At 43.0% G+C, this 18,399-nt stretch overlaps 1 protein-coding gene and 1 pseudogene across 5 annotated transcripts in view; one reads left to right on the plus strand and one right to left on the minus strand.

Annotated features, from left to right (window-relative positions):
- LYRM4 (LYR motif containing 4) overlaps positions 1-18,399 on the minus strand; it is a 264,832-nt gene that overhangs the window by 204,129 nt on the left and 42,304 nt on the right. Inside the window, exon 3 of one of the 5 annotated variants that reach the window (XM_027601930.2) lies at positions 8,719-8,865. The exons of 3 other annotated variants lie outside the window; for them this stretch is intronic. In XM_027601930.2, coding sequence (XP_027457731.1) covers positions 8,848-8,865 — 18 coding nt within the window. In that variant the 3' untranslated portion in view covers positions 8,719-8,847. Of the gene's footprint in view, positions 1-8,718; positions 8,866-16,117; positions 16,412-18,399 lie in introns of those variants that run through there. One more of the 5 variants, XM_027601929.2, reaches the window with a different exon arrangement.
- Positions 13,908-15,955, plus strand: LOC113926781 (annotated as a pseudogene).

Consider the following 18,399-nt stretch of genomic DNA (forward strand, 5'->3'; position numbering starts at 1 on the left):
GCTTAGATTTATTTTAAATGGAGGATGGAAACAATCAAGGCTCCATTCTCCGTGCATAGGGGCAAGGAAGGAGTTGAGCCTGCATTACCAAGAGAATGGAAGGACTGGCAATTTGCAAAGGAAAATTAGTTTAAGGGAAGGCAATATAACTCATTAAGTTTTGGTCATGAGGGCTTTCAAGTGCTGATAAAACACCCAAGTGCAAAGATCTACTAAACCGAGGCTAACAGTTTACATGGAAGAGAGGACCAGATATGAAGTTTCAAGGAGTAAACAACATCAGATCTGTAAAGAAAAAGGATATAAAAAAGACTGACTGACTTAGTGGTAAGGAGGTCTATGCGTCTGAGACAGTAGCTTAATTTTTGTAGGGAAGAAGGTAGAGTTTAAAAAAATCAACCAACACCTACTGTGTGAAAGAATTCTATGAGGCACTATGCAAGGCAAAAAAGCACATTACCCCGATCATCTGGGAAGTTCATCTCTCCAATCCAAGCTCAGGGAGGGCCTCAGGGAACAGTGAAAGACAGCACCCTCAACCAGAGCTTCAGATTATCTCAATCAACCCTGGCTGCCCAATGCACACTTCCAAGCCATACCGGAACTCTTATACACACTGTAATATCAATGAGGGCTTAAACTGGTTCTCACAGAGAACTGGGGTCTAGGTCTAGAGAAGAACTGGCCTAGAGATTCATGTGGACAAAATAAATATATAAAAATTAAAAATAATCTTAACCTTCCCTTGCATGTTCCAAGAGCAACTAGGTCAACATTAGCTTTCCAATCTAAATCTGTTTTATGTATAAATGGTATACACTATACCACTTCCTAGCCACTGGAATGGCTGTAAGTATTTGCAAGAATGTGGCAAAATTAGAAGCCTTACACATTGCTGATGGTAATGTACAAAGGAGCACTTACTTTGGAAAACAGGCTGGCATTCCTCAAAAAGTTAAACAGTTACCATGTGACCCAGCAATTCCACTCCTAGGTATATATACCCAAGACAAATGAAAACATATGTCTACACCAAAATTTGTACACTAGTATTCATAGCGGCATCACTGATAACAGCAAAAAAGTGGAAATGGCCCAAATGTTTATCAACTGATAAATGGACAGATAAAATGTGATATAGTCATACAATGCTATTAGAAAGGAATGAAGTTATCAATACATACTATGAATGGCTGAACCTTGCTGTTAAAGGAAAGAAGCCAGTCATAAAAATAAATTCCATTTATATGAATGTCCAGAGTAGGTATATCCATAGAGACATAAAGGAGATTTATGGTTTCCAAGTGCTGGGGGAGAGTGGGTTGGGGAGAAATGGGGTCACTGATGATGTGTATGGCGTTTCTTTTTGGGATGATGAAAATGTTCTAAAATGACTGTGGTGATGGGTTACACAACTCTGTGAATATACTAAAAGCCATTGAATTGTACAGTTTAAATGGGTGAATTTTATGATATGTGAATTATGTCTCAATAAAGTTGTTATTTATTTTTTTTAAGATTTATTTATTTTAGAGAGAGGGTGTGAGCTCATGGGGTGGGGGGAGGAACAGAAGGAGATGGGGAGAGAGAGAGAGATAGCATGCAGGGGGAGGGGCAGAGGGAGAGGAAGAAAGAGAATCTCAAGCAGACTCCCTGCTGATTGTGGAGCCTGACGAGGGGTTTGATCTCAGATGCTGAGATCATGACCTGAGCCAAAATCAAGAGTTGGATGTTTAACTGACTGAGCCACCTATGTGCCCTCCCCCTTTCCAAAAAATATTTTATTTATTTATTTATTTATTTGAGAGAGAGAGAGAGAGAGAGAGCGAGAGAGAGAGTCAATAAGGCTGTCATTTAAAGAAAAAAGGAAAGGCATACACTGAATGTTCTAGCAAGTTAAGGAACACATGATCTAGTGAAATCTACACAATATTGGCCTTCGCTAGGGAAGAACAGATTGAACTGCCAGATTTCATGAGAAAGTTTCATCAATGGGCTGAATCTTGATTGGTTCTGGAGTTGAGAAAAATCAGACTAGGAAATTTCCAGAAAAATCTGGAAAAATTTGGTATACCAGCAGGCCAACCCACCCCAATTTAAGCCCTGTTAATCTAGTTCCTTTGAGTGCTAGAACGTTTGGCCCCATGCATTTGGCCCGGTCCATTTGTCACTGGGCTGGCTCCCAAAAGCTGCTGCCCTATTATGCTTCCACTGGTCTCCTTGCTGTTCCCATGGTGATCTATCTGACAGGAGATGCAGAGGACAACTTGTGCATCTGATGGCTGTGGAGTTTCAAAACAGACCAAAGTAAGGAGCACACTCCTATCAACTATCCTGAAAGGCTGAACAAATCTTACAAGTATCTTTCTTGGTCTATAGTCTATTAATCTTCTTTTCTTCCCATCTATTCCCCCTGAAAGGAGAGAAGGTGCATGACTTCCTGAATAATTTTACCTGCACTTGGACTATAGCTGCTATGAAGATACAAGACTCTGCAGATATTATCGCCAGGGTTTATGTGACAAGCAGAAATGCAGGATGGATGAGCTACAATTTATATGAGCAGCAAACCCTCAGTTGCACTAAAAAATATCCCCCAAAGACTGTTAAATAACTTCTCCCTGAGATGAAGACTGCATTCCTGAGAAGACGTCTCTGCCATTCTTTTGACATTAAGCTGTGTTATTCTACTTGGTTGTTAAGAATATTGTCTTGCTCTATCAGCCAAAACCCAAAGAGCTTCATCAGGAGTATGCACACTACGGGAACACATGAGATTTCCAGTTGTAATAAGAGAGAGTTGCATTGTTCAATATATAAGAGAACTTAAGAGTTTGAATCTCTGTGTAAGTGCAACAGAATAAAAATTATCCCTGGGGCAAAGGTTAATTTAGAGATCCAGAGATCAGTAATTACAAAAATCAAAGACAACTTGCTGGCCTTCTGGAGAACAGGTACTCAGTGCAGGGCGACAGGTTCGGGGGGACCCGTTCAGGGGCTCAGTTTCAACTCCTGGTTCTCAACCTTGGTTGCATGTTGAAGTCACCTGGGGAGTTTTAACACTACTGATGCCTGAGTCCTACCCTCAGAGTCTCTAATTCCATTGGCCTGGAGTGGCCTGGTCCTAGGGATTTGTGAAAGCACCCAGGTGGTTTCAGTGTACAATCAAGATTGAGAACCATGAGCAGAAAGTGCAAAGTCCTGTCTTTGAAGATCCCACTAAAGATCAGGTAGCCTTTGGTTTCCCCAGTAATACAGTTTAAAATTAAAGCTGAGTTGACCTAAATCTCAAGTGTACTGCAACATATAGGCACAAGACGTGTTAAAGATGAAAACTTCCTTCTTCTTGGGGGAAATGTATGGTTGTTTTGAGATTGATTATAGTTTTTCTTTCCAAACATTACAAAATGCTTAGATAATGGAAAACTTCACTTGTGTATGGTTGCAAGTATTTGAGGTGAGTAAATAACAGGTATTGGAGATGGAATGCGCTAGTTTTTCGTTTAGTTTTCTTTTATTATCAAGGAGGGGCTACAGGCAATGTAATACAGACCTTAGTGATGTATGCCTAAAATGTATGCCTGTATGGACAGGCATATGCCCTCCTTCTTGATGAGACAAAAACTTTAGATCCCTGAAATGGCCTGGAAATATACCAAAGCCTCAAATGGCCCTGGTCTGGTGGGGGAGGTGGGAGGGAGTTTAATTTGCTCATGCCACAAACTATCCCTTTTCTTTGAGTGAGTCATTTCACTGGTCAGACTTAATTCCCTTCTCTGCATTCCACTCAGCTCTGGGTCAGGTCTCTGGCTCACCCCTTGAGCTAATGCTTGCTGCCTCCAGAGGGAACAATCTGTCTTTCAGATCCCGCCAGCAGTAAGGCCCGAAGAGCTCTGAGGGCTCGGGGGGCGCTGCACCTCATTCTCTCAGTGTGCACCCAAGGACAAGGGCATGGAGATCCAAGAGTCAGAGTGCTATGGGTCCCTTCCCCAGAAACCCACTCCTTGATTTTGAGCACCCACTGGTTTTTAGTTGAAAGGGGTTTTCAGGGGCACCTCGGTGGGGTGGCTCAGTCGGTTAAGGGTCTGCCTTTGGCTCAGGTCATGATCCCGGGGTCCTGGGATGGAGCCCCACGTCGGGCTCTCTGCTCAGCGGGCAACCTGCTTCTCCCTCTCCTTCTGCCTGCTGCTGCACCTGTTTGTGCTGTCAAATAAATAAATAAAATCTTAAAAAAAAAAAAGTTACGTCATTAAAAAAAGGGGGGCTTTCAAGGCTACAGAAGTGTATCTTAATCAGATTTTTGTAAAATTCATTTTACTAAAATGCAATGAAAGATCCTACTGTCAGGCAACAAGGAATGGTGGTAAGAGACCTCAGCTCAAAAATCATGCCTTCAACCACTAGGGCTAAGGAGTCTCCCTCTCCTTAATCCCTCTCTCTGTGCCTTGGTTTCCTCACCTATAAAATGACATGCTGCAGAGTAGTTGTAAATGAAATAATCCATGCCTGCAGCATGTAGCATAGAAGAAGAGATAAAAATGTTAACCCCTGTAGTCTCTGTAGTCATTGAATACCATAACCAGAATTAATTTGTGTAAGTGTTCAGTCAACCTCTAGTTACATTTCCTTGGTAATCTAAATTTTCTTTCTTTTTTTTTTTAAGATTTATTTATTTATTCACTTACTTAGAGAGAGTGAGTGAGAGTGCGTGAGCAGGTGGAGGGGCAGGAGGAGGGGCAGAGGGAGAGAATCCTCAAGCAGACTCCCTGCTGAGCACAGAGCTGGACATGGGGCTCAATCCCAGGATGCTGAGATCCTGACCTGAGCTGAAACCAAGAGTCGGACGCTTCACTCACCTACTGAGCCACCCAGGCGGCCCGGTAAGCTGAATTTTCATAATGGATTTGTTTAACCAATAAATCCTGGCAAGAACATGACTGCTTTCGACCTTCCTACATTTCTGGGCATGTCTGAATTCACATGAAAAGAGTTGTCCCAAAGTGTAAAGGTGAGTAAGTCATAATATATTGAGGACCTCTGTGTTTATAACACCTGTATTCCAGAAAGCTCTGGAGAACTGACCAGAGGGGCAAAGGGCAGCCCGGCTCCCTGGCCTTGCCTTTGATCCCCCACCTATCATGGACAGGCTCATTTCCCACCTTCCAATCTTCTTACATATACACAGAAGGTACATGAACCTAATGCCATCCCAAGAGGCTACCAAAGGAAGATGCAGGCAATGGAAGAAGCATGCAGACCAACTCACCAGTCTTTTTCATTCAGATATTTGGATAAGAGTGACTGGCTCTAATACGCCTCTCCAAAGCAGCTATGGTAACCCTCACTCGCTTTATTTCTCCCATTCCTCCCCCCAAAATATAAATAGATGTCCTAAGTTTGTATGTATGGCAGGACCGCTATCTGTCTCAAAGAGAGAGCTATTATAATTGGTTATGGTTCTAAAGGTTATGGTTTATGGATCAAAACTTTGCTAGCTCAGGTACGGCTTTTTACTTTGTTGATAAAGGTTATTCCATAAATAGAATGAATGACACTGAGCCACTACTAAGATATTCAAGCATATATAATTTAGTCCTTTGGAATTAAAGCATATTTTATTTATTTATTTATTTGAGAGTGAGTGAGCGAGCAAGCATGGGAGGGGCAAAAGAAGAGGGAGAGAGAGAATTTTAAGAAGGCTCCATGCCTGGCTTGGAGCCTGACGTGGGGCTCGATCCCAGGATCCTGAGATCATGACCAGAGACAAAATCAAGAGTCAGATGCTTAACTGACTGAGCCACCCAGGTGCCCCAAAGCATATAATTCATTTAGCAATATTTTCTAAGCATTATCAGTGTGTAAGATACTGTGGTTAAGTGTGGGGACAGACACAGTGCCTGCCCTCAAGGAAACAAGGATCAAAACCCCTATTAAATGAAGAAGCCACATATACAGCTCTCATGACTTGTCTACCGCTATGAAGGCATGTCTTCCAATGTGAAATATGTCATTCATTGGTCATCACAAAACAAGTCCTCAAATACTGACCATTCTTAGCCCTCTCTGCCCCTACTTTGGTAGCTCATTCCTGCAGACACTCCAAAATGCTTAGGAATAAATATGGATTGTCTGAGATGAACATTATAGAAATCTAAGGAAAACTTCCCCCAAGCTCTGCGAAGACATACCTTGTTGATCAGGCACTGCTCTCTGTGTATGAGCGTTGATGAAAAGACAATGGTGGAACCAAATCTTTCTACCTGTATAGTGTGTTCTTCTGCTAGGCCCATTAAGGGCTCCTGGTTCTGCCTTCCCGTCTTCTGAATTTGAGGACACCTTTATTTATTCAAATTAAGGCACCACCAGTTTTCACTTCCAAACACCAACTCGCTCTACCTGCTCTTTTTATTTTCCTGTAGTCTTTCCTTCATTTCATTGCCTGGCAGTCCACAATGTGACAGGAACATCTAAAAGAAGAAAGTAAAAATATGTGGACTGCATTTCCCTTTTGCCCTCCTGGTTCCATTCGGTGGATATGCTTTTATCAGCATGTGATAAATATTTCATACAGAAACTGTCACTTGGAATCTAGTCTTTGCAGCTTCACTGAAACCACTGAAAAGCATTTTGGAAAGTCAGACCTATATTACAACAAGTACCATATGCCAAGAGCCTGCAGATTAGCAAAGCCTCTGGAGTCGCCATGGAGGAGATTGGAGAACAGAGCCGCCGGAGAGAGGGGGACCAGTGGCGGCTCCCTTTCTGCACATTTAGAGATCTGAAACGAAACTGTGACACAGCTCCGTCATTTCAGCGCTTGAGATTTTAAAAGAAGTATGGAGAAAAACAAGCTGATGCACGGACACGGCTGCAACCATCTTTCATTTACTGAACATTCACCAGGGGCCAAGCGCTGGGCTGCATGCTTTACAGACACATTTCTCTGTCTTCTCACCTCCCAACAAGGTGGGAGCAGGAGAAGGAGTTCCACAGGAAGTCATTTTTCCTAAGTTCAGAAAACTAGGGAGTGATGACCAGGATTTGAAACCACTCCCTACTCCTGGATCCCGTGCCCTTCGTGCCTAGCGGGGTGGGAAAATCGGAACTGAGCCTTGTTTCCTACTGTTGGAATTCACCTCACCAGACTGACTTTTGTTTTCGGCTTATTCTGGCCAATACACTAATTTCCAGAAGGAGTTCCTGGCTTCCTTTTTGGTACCTGGGTGGTAGCCACATCCTCAGGCAAAGCAGGATATTTAGTTTGAGGGCCCAGTGCTGGGGACTGAAGGTTGTTAACTCTACTCACTGGTGAGCGGCTTTGCTGATGGCAGAGGGTGTCAGCGCACTTTATGCCCTTTTGCGTTCACAAAGATCCTAGGAAGACTTCTGGTCAGAAAGGCCAAGTCTGCTGCTCTTGCCCTGGGTCAGGGGCACAGCGTGGGCTACAAGTCCTTCTGAGTTTCAGTTTTAAACTCTTCCTTCCATATCTTCCGACCAAGCTATGACGACTCTGAAGGATTAACGGAGAGCTCACTGTACCTACAAGGCACTGGGAGTACCACGGTGAACAAGGAAACAGCCCTGCCTCTCTGGAAGGTCAGGGGCTAAGGGCAGACATGCCTTATGAACACAGCACTGCAATGCCATGTTAATGAATGCTGTAGAGTCACCTGCAGTGCTTTGGTGGCCCGGCGGACACGATTTTGGCAGGCAAGAAAGGAGGAGGAAGGGCCTTTGAGGCCTTCCCGCGGGGAGCCGGTGAACGCAGAAAAGGTGTCTGCTGGGCATGTACCGTGTGTCTTGTGCTGCGCTGGTCCACTGGACACAGCAGGCCCAGCCCTCAAGGAGCCTCCCACCTGGCTGAGGAGAGACTCAGCTGCTTCCGGTCGGGATGCAAGGGCAGTGCTGCTCGGGGCAGGACATAAAGCAGGGCTGTCCGTGGGAGGCACGTTCGGTTTTGCTCTTTTTCCCAGTCTCTCCTTCCCCATCCCACTCCTTCTGAGAGGCCTGTCGAGGCCCAGTGAAGAAAACCTCTTCAGTCAAGTGAGGTATTTACAATCTGTCAGCTGTCCAAAAGGGCAGCCCCTGTGCGGAGTTCACAGGCCCCCTGACCTCACCAGGATTCGGGTAGCGGTCCCGCCATGGCTGCTTTTAAAAGCCTTTACAAAGTATAGCCAAAGGGTTTTCTCGAATCAGCCCCGCTGCTGAGGCTGGCACCCAAGAACGAACATTACATAACCCGGTTCCTCCCCCACGCTCAACAAAACATGCCGTCTGTGAGCTCAGGGCAGCTCGGTTTGCTTTTTAAACTCAATTCAGTAAAGAGAGGAGGTCGGTGACATCACTCGCCCTTGGTCAAAATCCAACGTTGCCAGGTGTGTTTCTGGGACCTAACAATTGTGACCAATTATTTTCCAAATCAGAAAACGTCCGGTGTGAGGGAGACCTCGGAGCATCATGGAGCAGAACCCTCCCGAGCCCCAGGAGGAAGCTGGCAGAAGAGGACTGCCTGCCCATGGGCAGGGGCTGGGCGCAGACTCCAGGGTTGCCAGCTCCCGGGCCTCCCAGCAGTCAGCGCCTGCATTTGGTTTTTTTTTTTTTTAAGATTTTATTTATTTATTTGACAGAGAGAGACACAGCGAGAGAGGGAACACAAGCAGGGGGAGTGGGAGAGAGAGAAGCAGGCTTCCCTGCTAAGCAAGGAGCCTGACGCGGGGCTCGATCCCAAGACCCTGGGATCATGACCTGAGCCGAAGGCAGATGCTTAATGACTGAGCGCCTGGGTTTTTATTGGGCTCCAAAGGCTTGTCCATTTCTGTTTAAGCAGTTCTGGAATGCACTCACTTACTAGTGAGATGGAATAACCTGTTGAAAGAAACCCCAAGTTGGATCTCAACAAGACAGATTCAGACACAAATTCTTTTTTTTTTTTTTTTTTTCTTTTTAAAGATTTCATTTATTTACCCATGAGAGACAGAGAGAGAGAGGCAGAGGGAGAAGCAGGCTCCCGAGAAACAGGGAGCCCGATGTGGGGCTCGATCCCAGGACTCTGGGATCATGACCTGAGCCGAAGGCAGACGCTTAACCATCTGAGCCACCCAGGCGCCCTCAGACACAAATTCTTGTGCCCCTGGAGATCCAGGAAACCATTGTACTCGAGTCCGTACTTTTTACAGATGAGGCCTAAAGGGTCATGGACTTAGTGGTGATGCTTCTGCTAACTTCTGACAGACTTGGGGAAAGCCACGTGGCCTCTGGGTTGGGGCTATTTTCACTATATTCTGGAGTCGAGATGGGTGGGGAGAAGTGAAATTTAGGCCAAGTGGAAGTGGAAATGTTTGAGGAAAAGGAAAATATTTAAAATACTGACTTAATTGTACACTAGCATTAATTGAATAAAACTAAGATTACTACAGCGCCGTATCTTAGAGAATTTTTAGAGCCCTTTGATTATTTATAATGGACCATTTCATGACATGACAGCCTTAATTACCAGATTGGGGAAGAGAGAACATTTCTGATACAATGTTTGGCTTTGTTATTTCAAAAACAGAGCAAGGACAAAACTAACATTAACTTCAGAATGGTATTCCTTTGCCTTGAGTAGAAAAATTGAATGATGATAATATTTTAAGAGAAATTAAATAACAAGACCAAGGCCAGAGAGCTACTGAAAAAGTGTTAGGATTTCAAGTGCGGTGTATCTGGCTCCAAACCTTTTCTTGTCTCTTGGCTATCACTCCTATTATGTCTCTGCATAAAACAACAGTTTTTTGGACTCATAGATGTATAATTAGGAGGTATCTTTCCAACAGCACCAATGAATCTATCCTATATATATGAAACACATCAAGTTTGAAAAAGTCCAACTGCAGATAGCAAATGCTCAGGAAACAAGTGTATTTTCTCACACATGCCCTGGGCATGCGGGATCACTGGTTCCCTGCCACTTCAGGGGATGTGGTATAGAAACACAAATAAACACAAATGGGGCATGCCCCTTCCACTGCTCTGCCTAGAAGGTGTGACATTGTTCCTTTGTCATCTTAGAAGAAGATCTTCTGCATAAGCATGACTGAAATTAACTTTGATTACTTGAAAGGACAAGCCAAGCAGCAAGGCATCAAAAGGTTTCCAGTGAAGGGCACTTCAGTGATAGCTTGTCAGGAAAAGCACAATTGGAGCTGCAACCTTCAGATCTATGGGGAAATTCTGAGCAAACACTTCTTAAATAAGGTGGCTGAACTTTAACATTTTCAGACTGTGGTTTCTGTTTTTTTTTTCTTTTGAAGGCAGAGAGAGTTTTTTTGAGAGATGCTAAAGGGATCAGTGCCTAGGGATAAACTACTCATGAGTCCACAGAAGGTAAGCTGTTACCTTTTAATACGAATTCTAAATGAGCAATTAGAAAAGGAAACCTACTTCTTGCCTTCTTCTCCCATCTCCAATGTCTTATTTACCACCCACAGTTTGATATCTCTTCTAAGAACCGGCTAAAAAGTGAGAATAGATGTGGCCCACCATTCTCCTAATTGTGTGTCCTTGGGGAGTTATTCAAACACGCAAAGTCTGCATTTCCTCATCTAACACCTGAGGAAAACAGTATCTTTCTCACAAGGCTGCTGTTAGCAACTGAGACAACATGTTCAAAGTGCTTTGCAGTGTCCGCGGGTAAAGAGGACACGATGAGCCAACACTGACAGCAAGCATACATCATCACCAGCAGCAGCAGCAGCAGCAGCAGCAGCATCACCATCATCAATATTTATCAATAAAATAATCTCTTTACACATGTGGTAAATTAGGCAACTAAATGACCCCAAGATCACACAGTATGGTCCTAACAGAGCTGGGATTACAACTTCCTCTCCTTGCTATGGATCAGTGTACGTTCTGCTCCAGAGTTGATGGTATCTACTTCCACTTTAGATGCTTCAGCAACAAAAATGGGTCTTCAAGGAATTCAAGAGTGAAAAGCTCTAGTAGGCTAGATGGGAGAAGGATAATAAAAGTTCCCAAATGAAACCCCATGCAAAGCTTTCTATAAATAGCATTACTGTTTCCTTCCTCATGAGCTCTTCTGAACATGCAAGTATGAAAAAGAACTCTTATTGCATGTGAAAAACGCAGAGGTGGGATAGGCTTCTTCTAGAAAGAAAACGGAACCTTATTTTGTACATGTCAGCCTCGGAGGACTCAATCAAATTCAAGGCACAATCTCTAACTGAGAGGTATTTTTTTCTATAGGAATGCCAACGGTGGGGATAGTATTGCCCCAGACTCGCGGATTTACTGGAATTTCTAGAAAATGCAGGGAGGGAGGAAATTAGTTTAAATTCTTGTTTGAAGAAGTCTTTTTTATAGCTGCAGAGAAACTACATATTGAACAGACTGAAAAAAAATGAATGTCATACATAGGCCAAGCTATAAAAGTAATCAACCTTTCTCATTTGACAGGGGTTTGGGGAATCTTTCATTCATATTGAAAGAATTCAGATATCCAAAAGATACAAAGTTCACTCAGGGGGCAATTCCAGTCACTGTATATAAATTCATGTTGATTTCCTGAGGATTTTTATTGAAGTCCAAGACAGAGTGTTTAAATCTCCTTTACTTCTGACTGCTTTATTAGTTTTTAAATATGTAGATTGATCTTTTGATCCAATCTTAGTTGATCTATATAGGCACAGGGGAAAGTATTGCTGGGGTACCCTATTAGAGTCCATATATTTCTGTTCTATTAAGTGAACAAATAGGTGTGATCTAGAATGAAGAGGAAAGGTTTGTCTCCCAAGAGTCAAAATGAGAAAGACCATCTACAAGGTTCTGATGGACCTCAAAATTCCAATCCCAACTCTGCCTCCAAAGAACTTATAAAGTCAATTCATAATTAGGTGGTATAGAGTAGGTGCTTGATAAATATCTAGGAAAAGAAACTGTGGGCATGGAATTACAAAATACACAGTGTCATTTGATCTATCTAACAGATAGTGTTTCACGCAGCTGAGAAGCCAGCCAGGGAGCAGGGAGAAGTCAAATCAAGAAGAAACTAGTATTAACATTAAGGTGGGGCTTGAGGAAAGCATTTTAATCTTTTTCTTGCCTATCAAGTTAATGTATTATTGCTCTTGAGTTGCTATTTAATTTTCTTTGAAAGAAAATGTTTAGCTCAGAGATATGCTGTAGTACTGGTGACATATCTTCTATCAGAAAGGAAGGCTTAACAGCAGAGGTGCTGGCAAGATTAATAAAATAATTCAATTTTCTGACTTCTTGTAGCAGACAGGTTAGACCAAGAGAAGTTTCTGAAATTTACGATGGTATGAATACATAGCTGGCTTACAACTTTGCTTATCTATAGCCTAAACTCTGTTAAGATCTTAGTAAAAATTGGCCAAGGAAAGCTCAGCACAGAGTAGTTTACTACAAAAAAAACGTATCAGGTAGGTTTCTGCCAATAAAGAAGGGGACAGATATTTATGTGAAATGTTAAACCATGGGATTTTAGAACTGGAAGTAGCCTTAGAAATCGTGGTATAATCCTTTGATTTTACACATAAGAAACTGAAGGTTCACAGATATAAATCCACTTGTTCAAGCTTCAAACAACTTAAGCCTCCAACTCTTAAATACCAATGTCTAAAGCATTTAATTTTATTTTTCCCAATTAAGGAAAAAACTGATGACCAGCTATAATTCCTTTTTTGGGGGTCAGGGGCAGATATTTTTTCTTGTGGAAAAAAAGCACCTTAAAATTAACCATCTTAACTATTTTTAAGATGTACAGTTCAGTATTGCTAAGTACATTCACACTGTTGTGAAACCTATCTTCAGAATTCTTTCAAGTTGCACAACTGCAACTCCGTACCCATTTAGCAGTAACTCCAGGCACCCAGCTTCCTTCAGCTCCTGGCAACCACCACCTACAATCTGTCCTTTTGTGACCAGCTTATTTCATTTGTATAATGTCCTGGAAGTTCATCCATGCTGTAGCATGTGTCAGAAGTTGCATCCTTTTTAAAGCTAATATTCCATTGTATGTATATACCGCATTTTGTTTACTTGTTGATCCACGGGTAGGAATTTGCGTTGCTTCCACCTCTTGGCTATTATGAATGGTGTATAATTCTTTTCAAATATTTTCAATGCCCCTAATGTAGGAGTTGACTTTTCTTTACTCCATCAAAACAACCGCCATGTAAATTTTAGAGATTTCCCCCAAACTATCAAAATGGTACTTAGGCCAAAAGTATACACAAAGAGAGACAGTGTGCTATTAATTTTCCTCCAAAGGATCTAAAACCATGCTACCTTTTCACAGGCTGCTTTAAATTAAAGGATGAGAACTGTGGGCAAGGTATCACTTTTAATTAAAGTTTCACCCACGATTTGGGGCACTGGAACGGATGTTGCAGTGGCTGACAGTGAGAAAAGACAGACATCATTCACAAGCTTCTCATTTCACAACCGACACACTAAAAAAGTTATTGGACATTTCTCTTGAATGGCCATTTAAAGACTAATCCATAAAATAGCAAACAAAAGTAAAAAAAAAAAATGGTATCAGAGACTCTCATCTATCACCATCCAAAATGCCAATAAACTGGGCAAATTACTTTGCTTTTAGTGACCTACAAATAAAGTAATTAAGTACGAGCCAAGAAACGCTGAAAATGCTCACACAGAGGCACAGTCACGTAACAAAAATGCAGGCTACCTGTAACATCAACCCCTTTCCTACTATTTTTTAATGGCTGCATGGAGTCTGCTCTTAATTGCTCACAACTGCAGTTTGATAACCCTGAGTCTGATACATCCATTATTTGAACTGTTTCATTATAAAAAAGCCTAGCTTGGTGGGGGAGGCTCCCGTGCCGGTCACGTGGCGGGCGGGGCTGCGCAGCCCTATGGCCAGCCGTGCCCAGCGCAGGACGGTGCTGGAGGCGTCATGGCTGGCGGTGGGAGCGGTGCTGTGGTGGCAGTGCCTGCAGATTTCCAGGAGCTCAGGAGTGGTGTACCATTTTCCTTCCCTACCAGCAACATATGCAGTGATCTAGTTTCTCTGCATCCTCACCTGCATTCAGTGTTATCACTGGATACCCATGGACTCTTGAAGGGCTTTCTGGTTTATCCATCATCAAATCATTGGTTTGTTTGTTTTTTAAGATTTATTTATTTGAGAGAGAGAGAGCGTACATATGCATGGAGGGGGCAGGAGAGGGAGAGGAGAAGCAGAGCCGTAGTGAGGTTCTGATCCCACAACCCTGAGATCATGACCCCAGTGGAAACCAAGAGCTGGGAAGCTCAACCGACTGAGCCACCCAGGCACCGCTCATCGGTTTCAGTTTGGATGGTAGCTCATCACCTGAAGAACCTGACTTGGCCATGGCTGGAATCCACGTTGTCTTCCACCTCAGGGATATCTCACTCATGATTCCCCTCCTGTTGGTTCTTGCTACTTCAAGATACTCAGCCCATGTCTGAGATGCAGCAACCATCTCCCCCAATTCCCCTTGTCTATCCTGATGGGCAGTTTAAAAACTTGCCCTTTTATGATGTCCCTGATGTTCTCATCAAGCCCACGAGTTTAGCTGAAAGCAGTAGTCAACAATTTCAAGAGAAGTTTTTATTTTTGTTCCGACACCTTAACAAGTTAGAGAGAGCCGCATATCTAGTTTTTTTTTTTTTTTTTTTTTTTTTGCCAGGTGGTAGGAGGGATATGGTCCAAGTTCAGCTGGGACTTTGCCTGGCAGAGACAAGTTGCTCTCAAGAACAAAACTATCCCAACAGTCTATGTATAAAAGTAAATGGGAAGTAAATGTAAAGTAAATGTGAAGCCATTTTCTTTGCCTGGTGATGCATTACCACCAAAAAATGGGATTGAATATAAATACATCTTTGGTTGGGTTATCTTCAGCTGTGCCAAATCAGATTTCCATTTCTTGGGCATCAGAAATTGGAAAGAATTACTCCATGTCTGCATATCTTGTATGAAAGCTCACATCAGCCATGTCATTACAGAGACTAAAAATGAAAGGTATTAGAAACCTTAATCAACCAGAAAATTAATTAAAGAAAAACTTACTACAGCTCCTGATAGTGAAATTCCTTCAGGTATCCTTGATGTGCCCTTTACTTACACACATCTATAGTGTTTTGATGCTGCCCTTTATCTGCAAATGAATGAGAAGCCTGCTTGGATTTGTCCTGTGACAAAAAAAGCTGCCCATGAAAAGTCTAACTTTACATGGGCTTTTTACAGAAATTCTCAATGACCGTTCTGATGTGTATGAGATCACATTTCAAGAAGATGGTTCTTGGTGTCCAATGAGACAGAAGAAAGTATGAAAGTATCCAGCAATCACATACAAAAATGAACATTTCAAGTGTCTTCAAAAGCCTTCTTCAGTGACTGTAGCCAATGAGGCAAGAAAAAAGTAGATGTTACTGACCTAACACTAGAAAGCTCTTCCCAGGAAGAGGAAGACCCTCTTGCCAATAGGAAATGTATTTGTGGTCTGAAACGCAAAGCAGCCTAACCAAAGGAGTGTTAGCCGTCTTCTGTATGGGTGCCCCGTGTGACTTTGCTTGGTCCTGCTGCTGTTCACCTTCACTAACAGGCTGCTCGGCACCATCCCACCGCAGGCCAAAGGCCAACACGACGCTCGTCCTCAGCTCTGCCAGGCTTGCATTCTCCTCCTCTGTTCCACTCGATCCCTAGGACCGTCCTCTTCTGGTTTTGGAGAGTTTCACCTCACCCTTAACAGCACGACTATGCCTGTCACCATGACCAGCCCCCAGGAAAGCAGTCCTCATGTTAGTTCATCCAGCAGCAGAGTGACACCGGGGTCATCACCAGCAGTGGAAGCTTCATTCCTGACATCATCTCCTCATTGGATTAAAGGAGGACTCACCTGATTCTAGGAATCATTCACTGAAACTGCTCCTTCTCGGGTCTCTCTCTGTGGAAGCTGTTTTTTTGAAGACAACTACTTTAATATTTATCTTTTTTTTTTTTTTAAAGATTTTATTTATTTATTTGACACAGAGACAGCCAGCTGGAGAGGGAACACAAGCAGGGGGAGTGGGAGAGGGAAAAGCAGTCTCCCCCCCGAGCAGGGAGTCTGATGCGGGGCTCGATCCCAGGACCCCAGGACCCCAGGATCATGACCTGAGCTGACGGCAGACGCTTAACTGACCGAGCCACCCAGGCGCCCCTACTTTGATATTTATTGAAACATCAAATGGATTCTTTTGCTTTCTGAGAGATGAACGCGATGACTGCACCAAGAACCACATGACATGCAAGGATTTTTCTTATTCGTGCTGTACTCTGAACACCAAATACATTCAGCCATAACTGTATCTTCTTGAGAGACGGATTTCAATCTCATATGTTACCGGATGGAATCTACAAATTAAAACTTTTTTGTTGTAATAAACAGCAATGAAGTTACATAGATATTCAGGTAAAGATTTTTTTTCTAATAAAAAAAGATGTAATCAATGATTCTAAAATGACAGCAACTTTTGTGTAACCTGATGTGAAGGAAAAAAATACATGCAAAGAAGTTTGTTTGTCCAAAACAAAACAAAGCAAAATAAAGAAAACTCCTAACTCCCTGCACCACCCCCGGCCAAAACAAGAAAAAGAAAAAACCCAAAAAACCCCCAAAACACCCCACACTGGCTTAAGAACAACCTATGTGGTATAAAATCGTCATCACTGAAAAGCTCCTGGCAAGACCAGTATGACTCCAAAACCTTGTTGTTACCCAGCATGTACAATCACATACTACAGCATCAAGTATCCTCACCCAAATCCTGAAGTTACACATGAACCTCCTTTTGTGGGATGCCTTCCTTACTTCAGTACATGTACAGCCCATCCCTGGTAGGGGAACCAAACATTATTTAGATGGAAATTTAGAGCTAAATCTGCTAGCCTACTTAAGCTGGTGGTTGGGAACCTTTCAATAGGGAGTAGCTGTTCCTCTCCTAGAGATTATGGTTTTACTCAGTTAACTGTCTAAGGAAAGGGTCCATAACACATGTGCACACAAGCGTTGTGTGCATGTACACACACACACACACACACACACACACTCCTTCTGCTACCCAGTTGTGCTGCTACCTGAGAACCCAGGATGGCAGCACGGCCTTCACAGGTTGCACTCTGATGAACACAGAGAGTATCATGTAGCTGGAAATAAACCCAAACTCAGCACAGATATGTGAGTTTTCACCAGGTTTCTAGAAAAAGCTGCTACACATTTAGGCTGTAGCTGAGTATTCCTAAAATCACAATCTTAATTGGCATATTCAGGGAAATTCTGTCAAAGTACAGAAAGATGGGTCTGGTAATGCCTCCCCACTGTAGCCAGAGTTTCCTGCCCTCAGCTGTCTCTTCTATTTCTTCTCTCACAGACATGTGGCTATTTAGCTAGGTATGTAACAAAGGTGACCACTCTACTTCAAAATGCTTAGAAAATACTTTCACTTTGAAGAACACAAAATCTCTGTGAACTACACAGGGAGAAAGGGCCCCTTGGGTGAGGGCAATGGTGCGGGTCTTTATAGAGATCACCTCAAGTAGCAAGGGTATAGAGCACAGAAGTAGTGATACCAAACAAGGCAGGCTCTGGTTGTTTAAAATCCACAGGAGCAAGACAAACTATACTGAGTGGGGGTGATTACCTGAGAGCTATTCTAATTCATGCCTTATAAATAGGAGTCAAAAGGAGTACCTTCAGAACAGCAAAATGGAAGAAAGAACCAAGATGAAAGCATGGTTGACCTTTCTGCTCTTCTTTTTGATACTAAACACCCAAGGGGCCTTGTTTACTATCTGAGGTAGGAAGTACTTAGTACTTCTTTGCTGCCCAGAGATACCATGATTTGGTGGCTCAGACCCCCTGCCTGAGATGTATGATCCCAGGGGCCAAATATATCTTCATATATTCCTTTAGTCCACAGAGGATTATTAAGAGCCCACTGTAGGTGGGGCTTTTGTAGATACTCCTGATGACAATAATAGCAAGTATTTACTATGTGCTAGCATCCTTCGAAGGGCTTCACAGGTTACTAATTGACTTGATGCTCACCATAACCCATGAGGCTGGGCCTGTTCTCATCTGCATTTTATATTAGGCACCAAGAGGTTAAATATCTGGCTCAAGATCACATAGTTAGTAGCCTGAGTCAGGATGCGAACACAGGCAGGATGGCCCAGAGCCCATGCTCTGAGAGCCAGTCAGGCACGGTGACCATGACAGGGGAGATCCCTCACCTCACGGAGGAGGATAAAACAGACAAGGCAATACGTGATGTTATTTTCTGGACTGATAAATGCTGTAAAGCAAACCAAAGCAGGGTATGGGATAGAGTGACAAGAGGAAG

Source organism: Zalophus californianus, chromosome 7 (genome assembly GCF_009762305.2).
Source record: "Zalophus californianus isolate mZalCal1 chromosome 7, mZalCal1.pri.v2, whole genome shotgun sequence".
NCBI lineage: Eukaryota > Metazoa > Chordata > Mammalia > Carnivora > Otariidae > Zalophus > Zalophus californianus.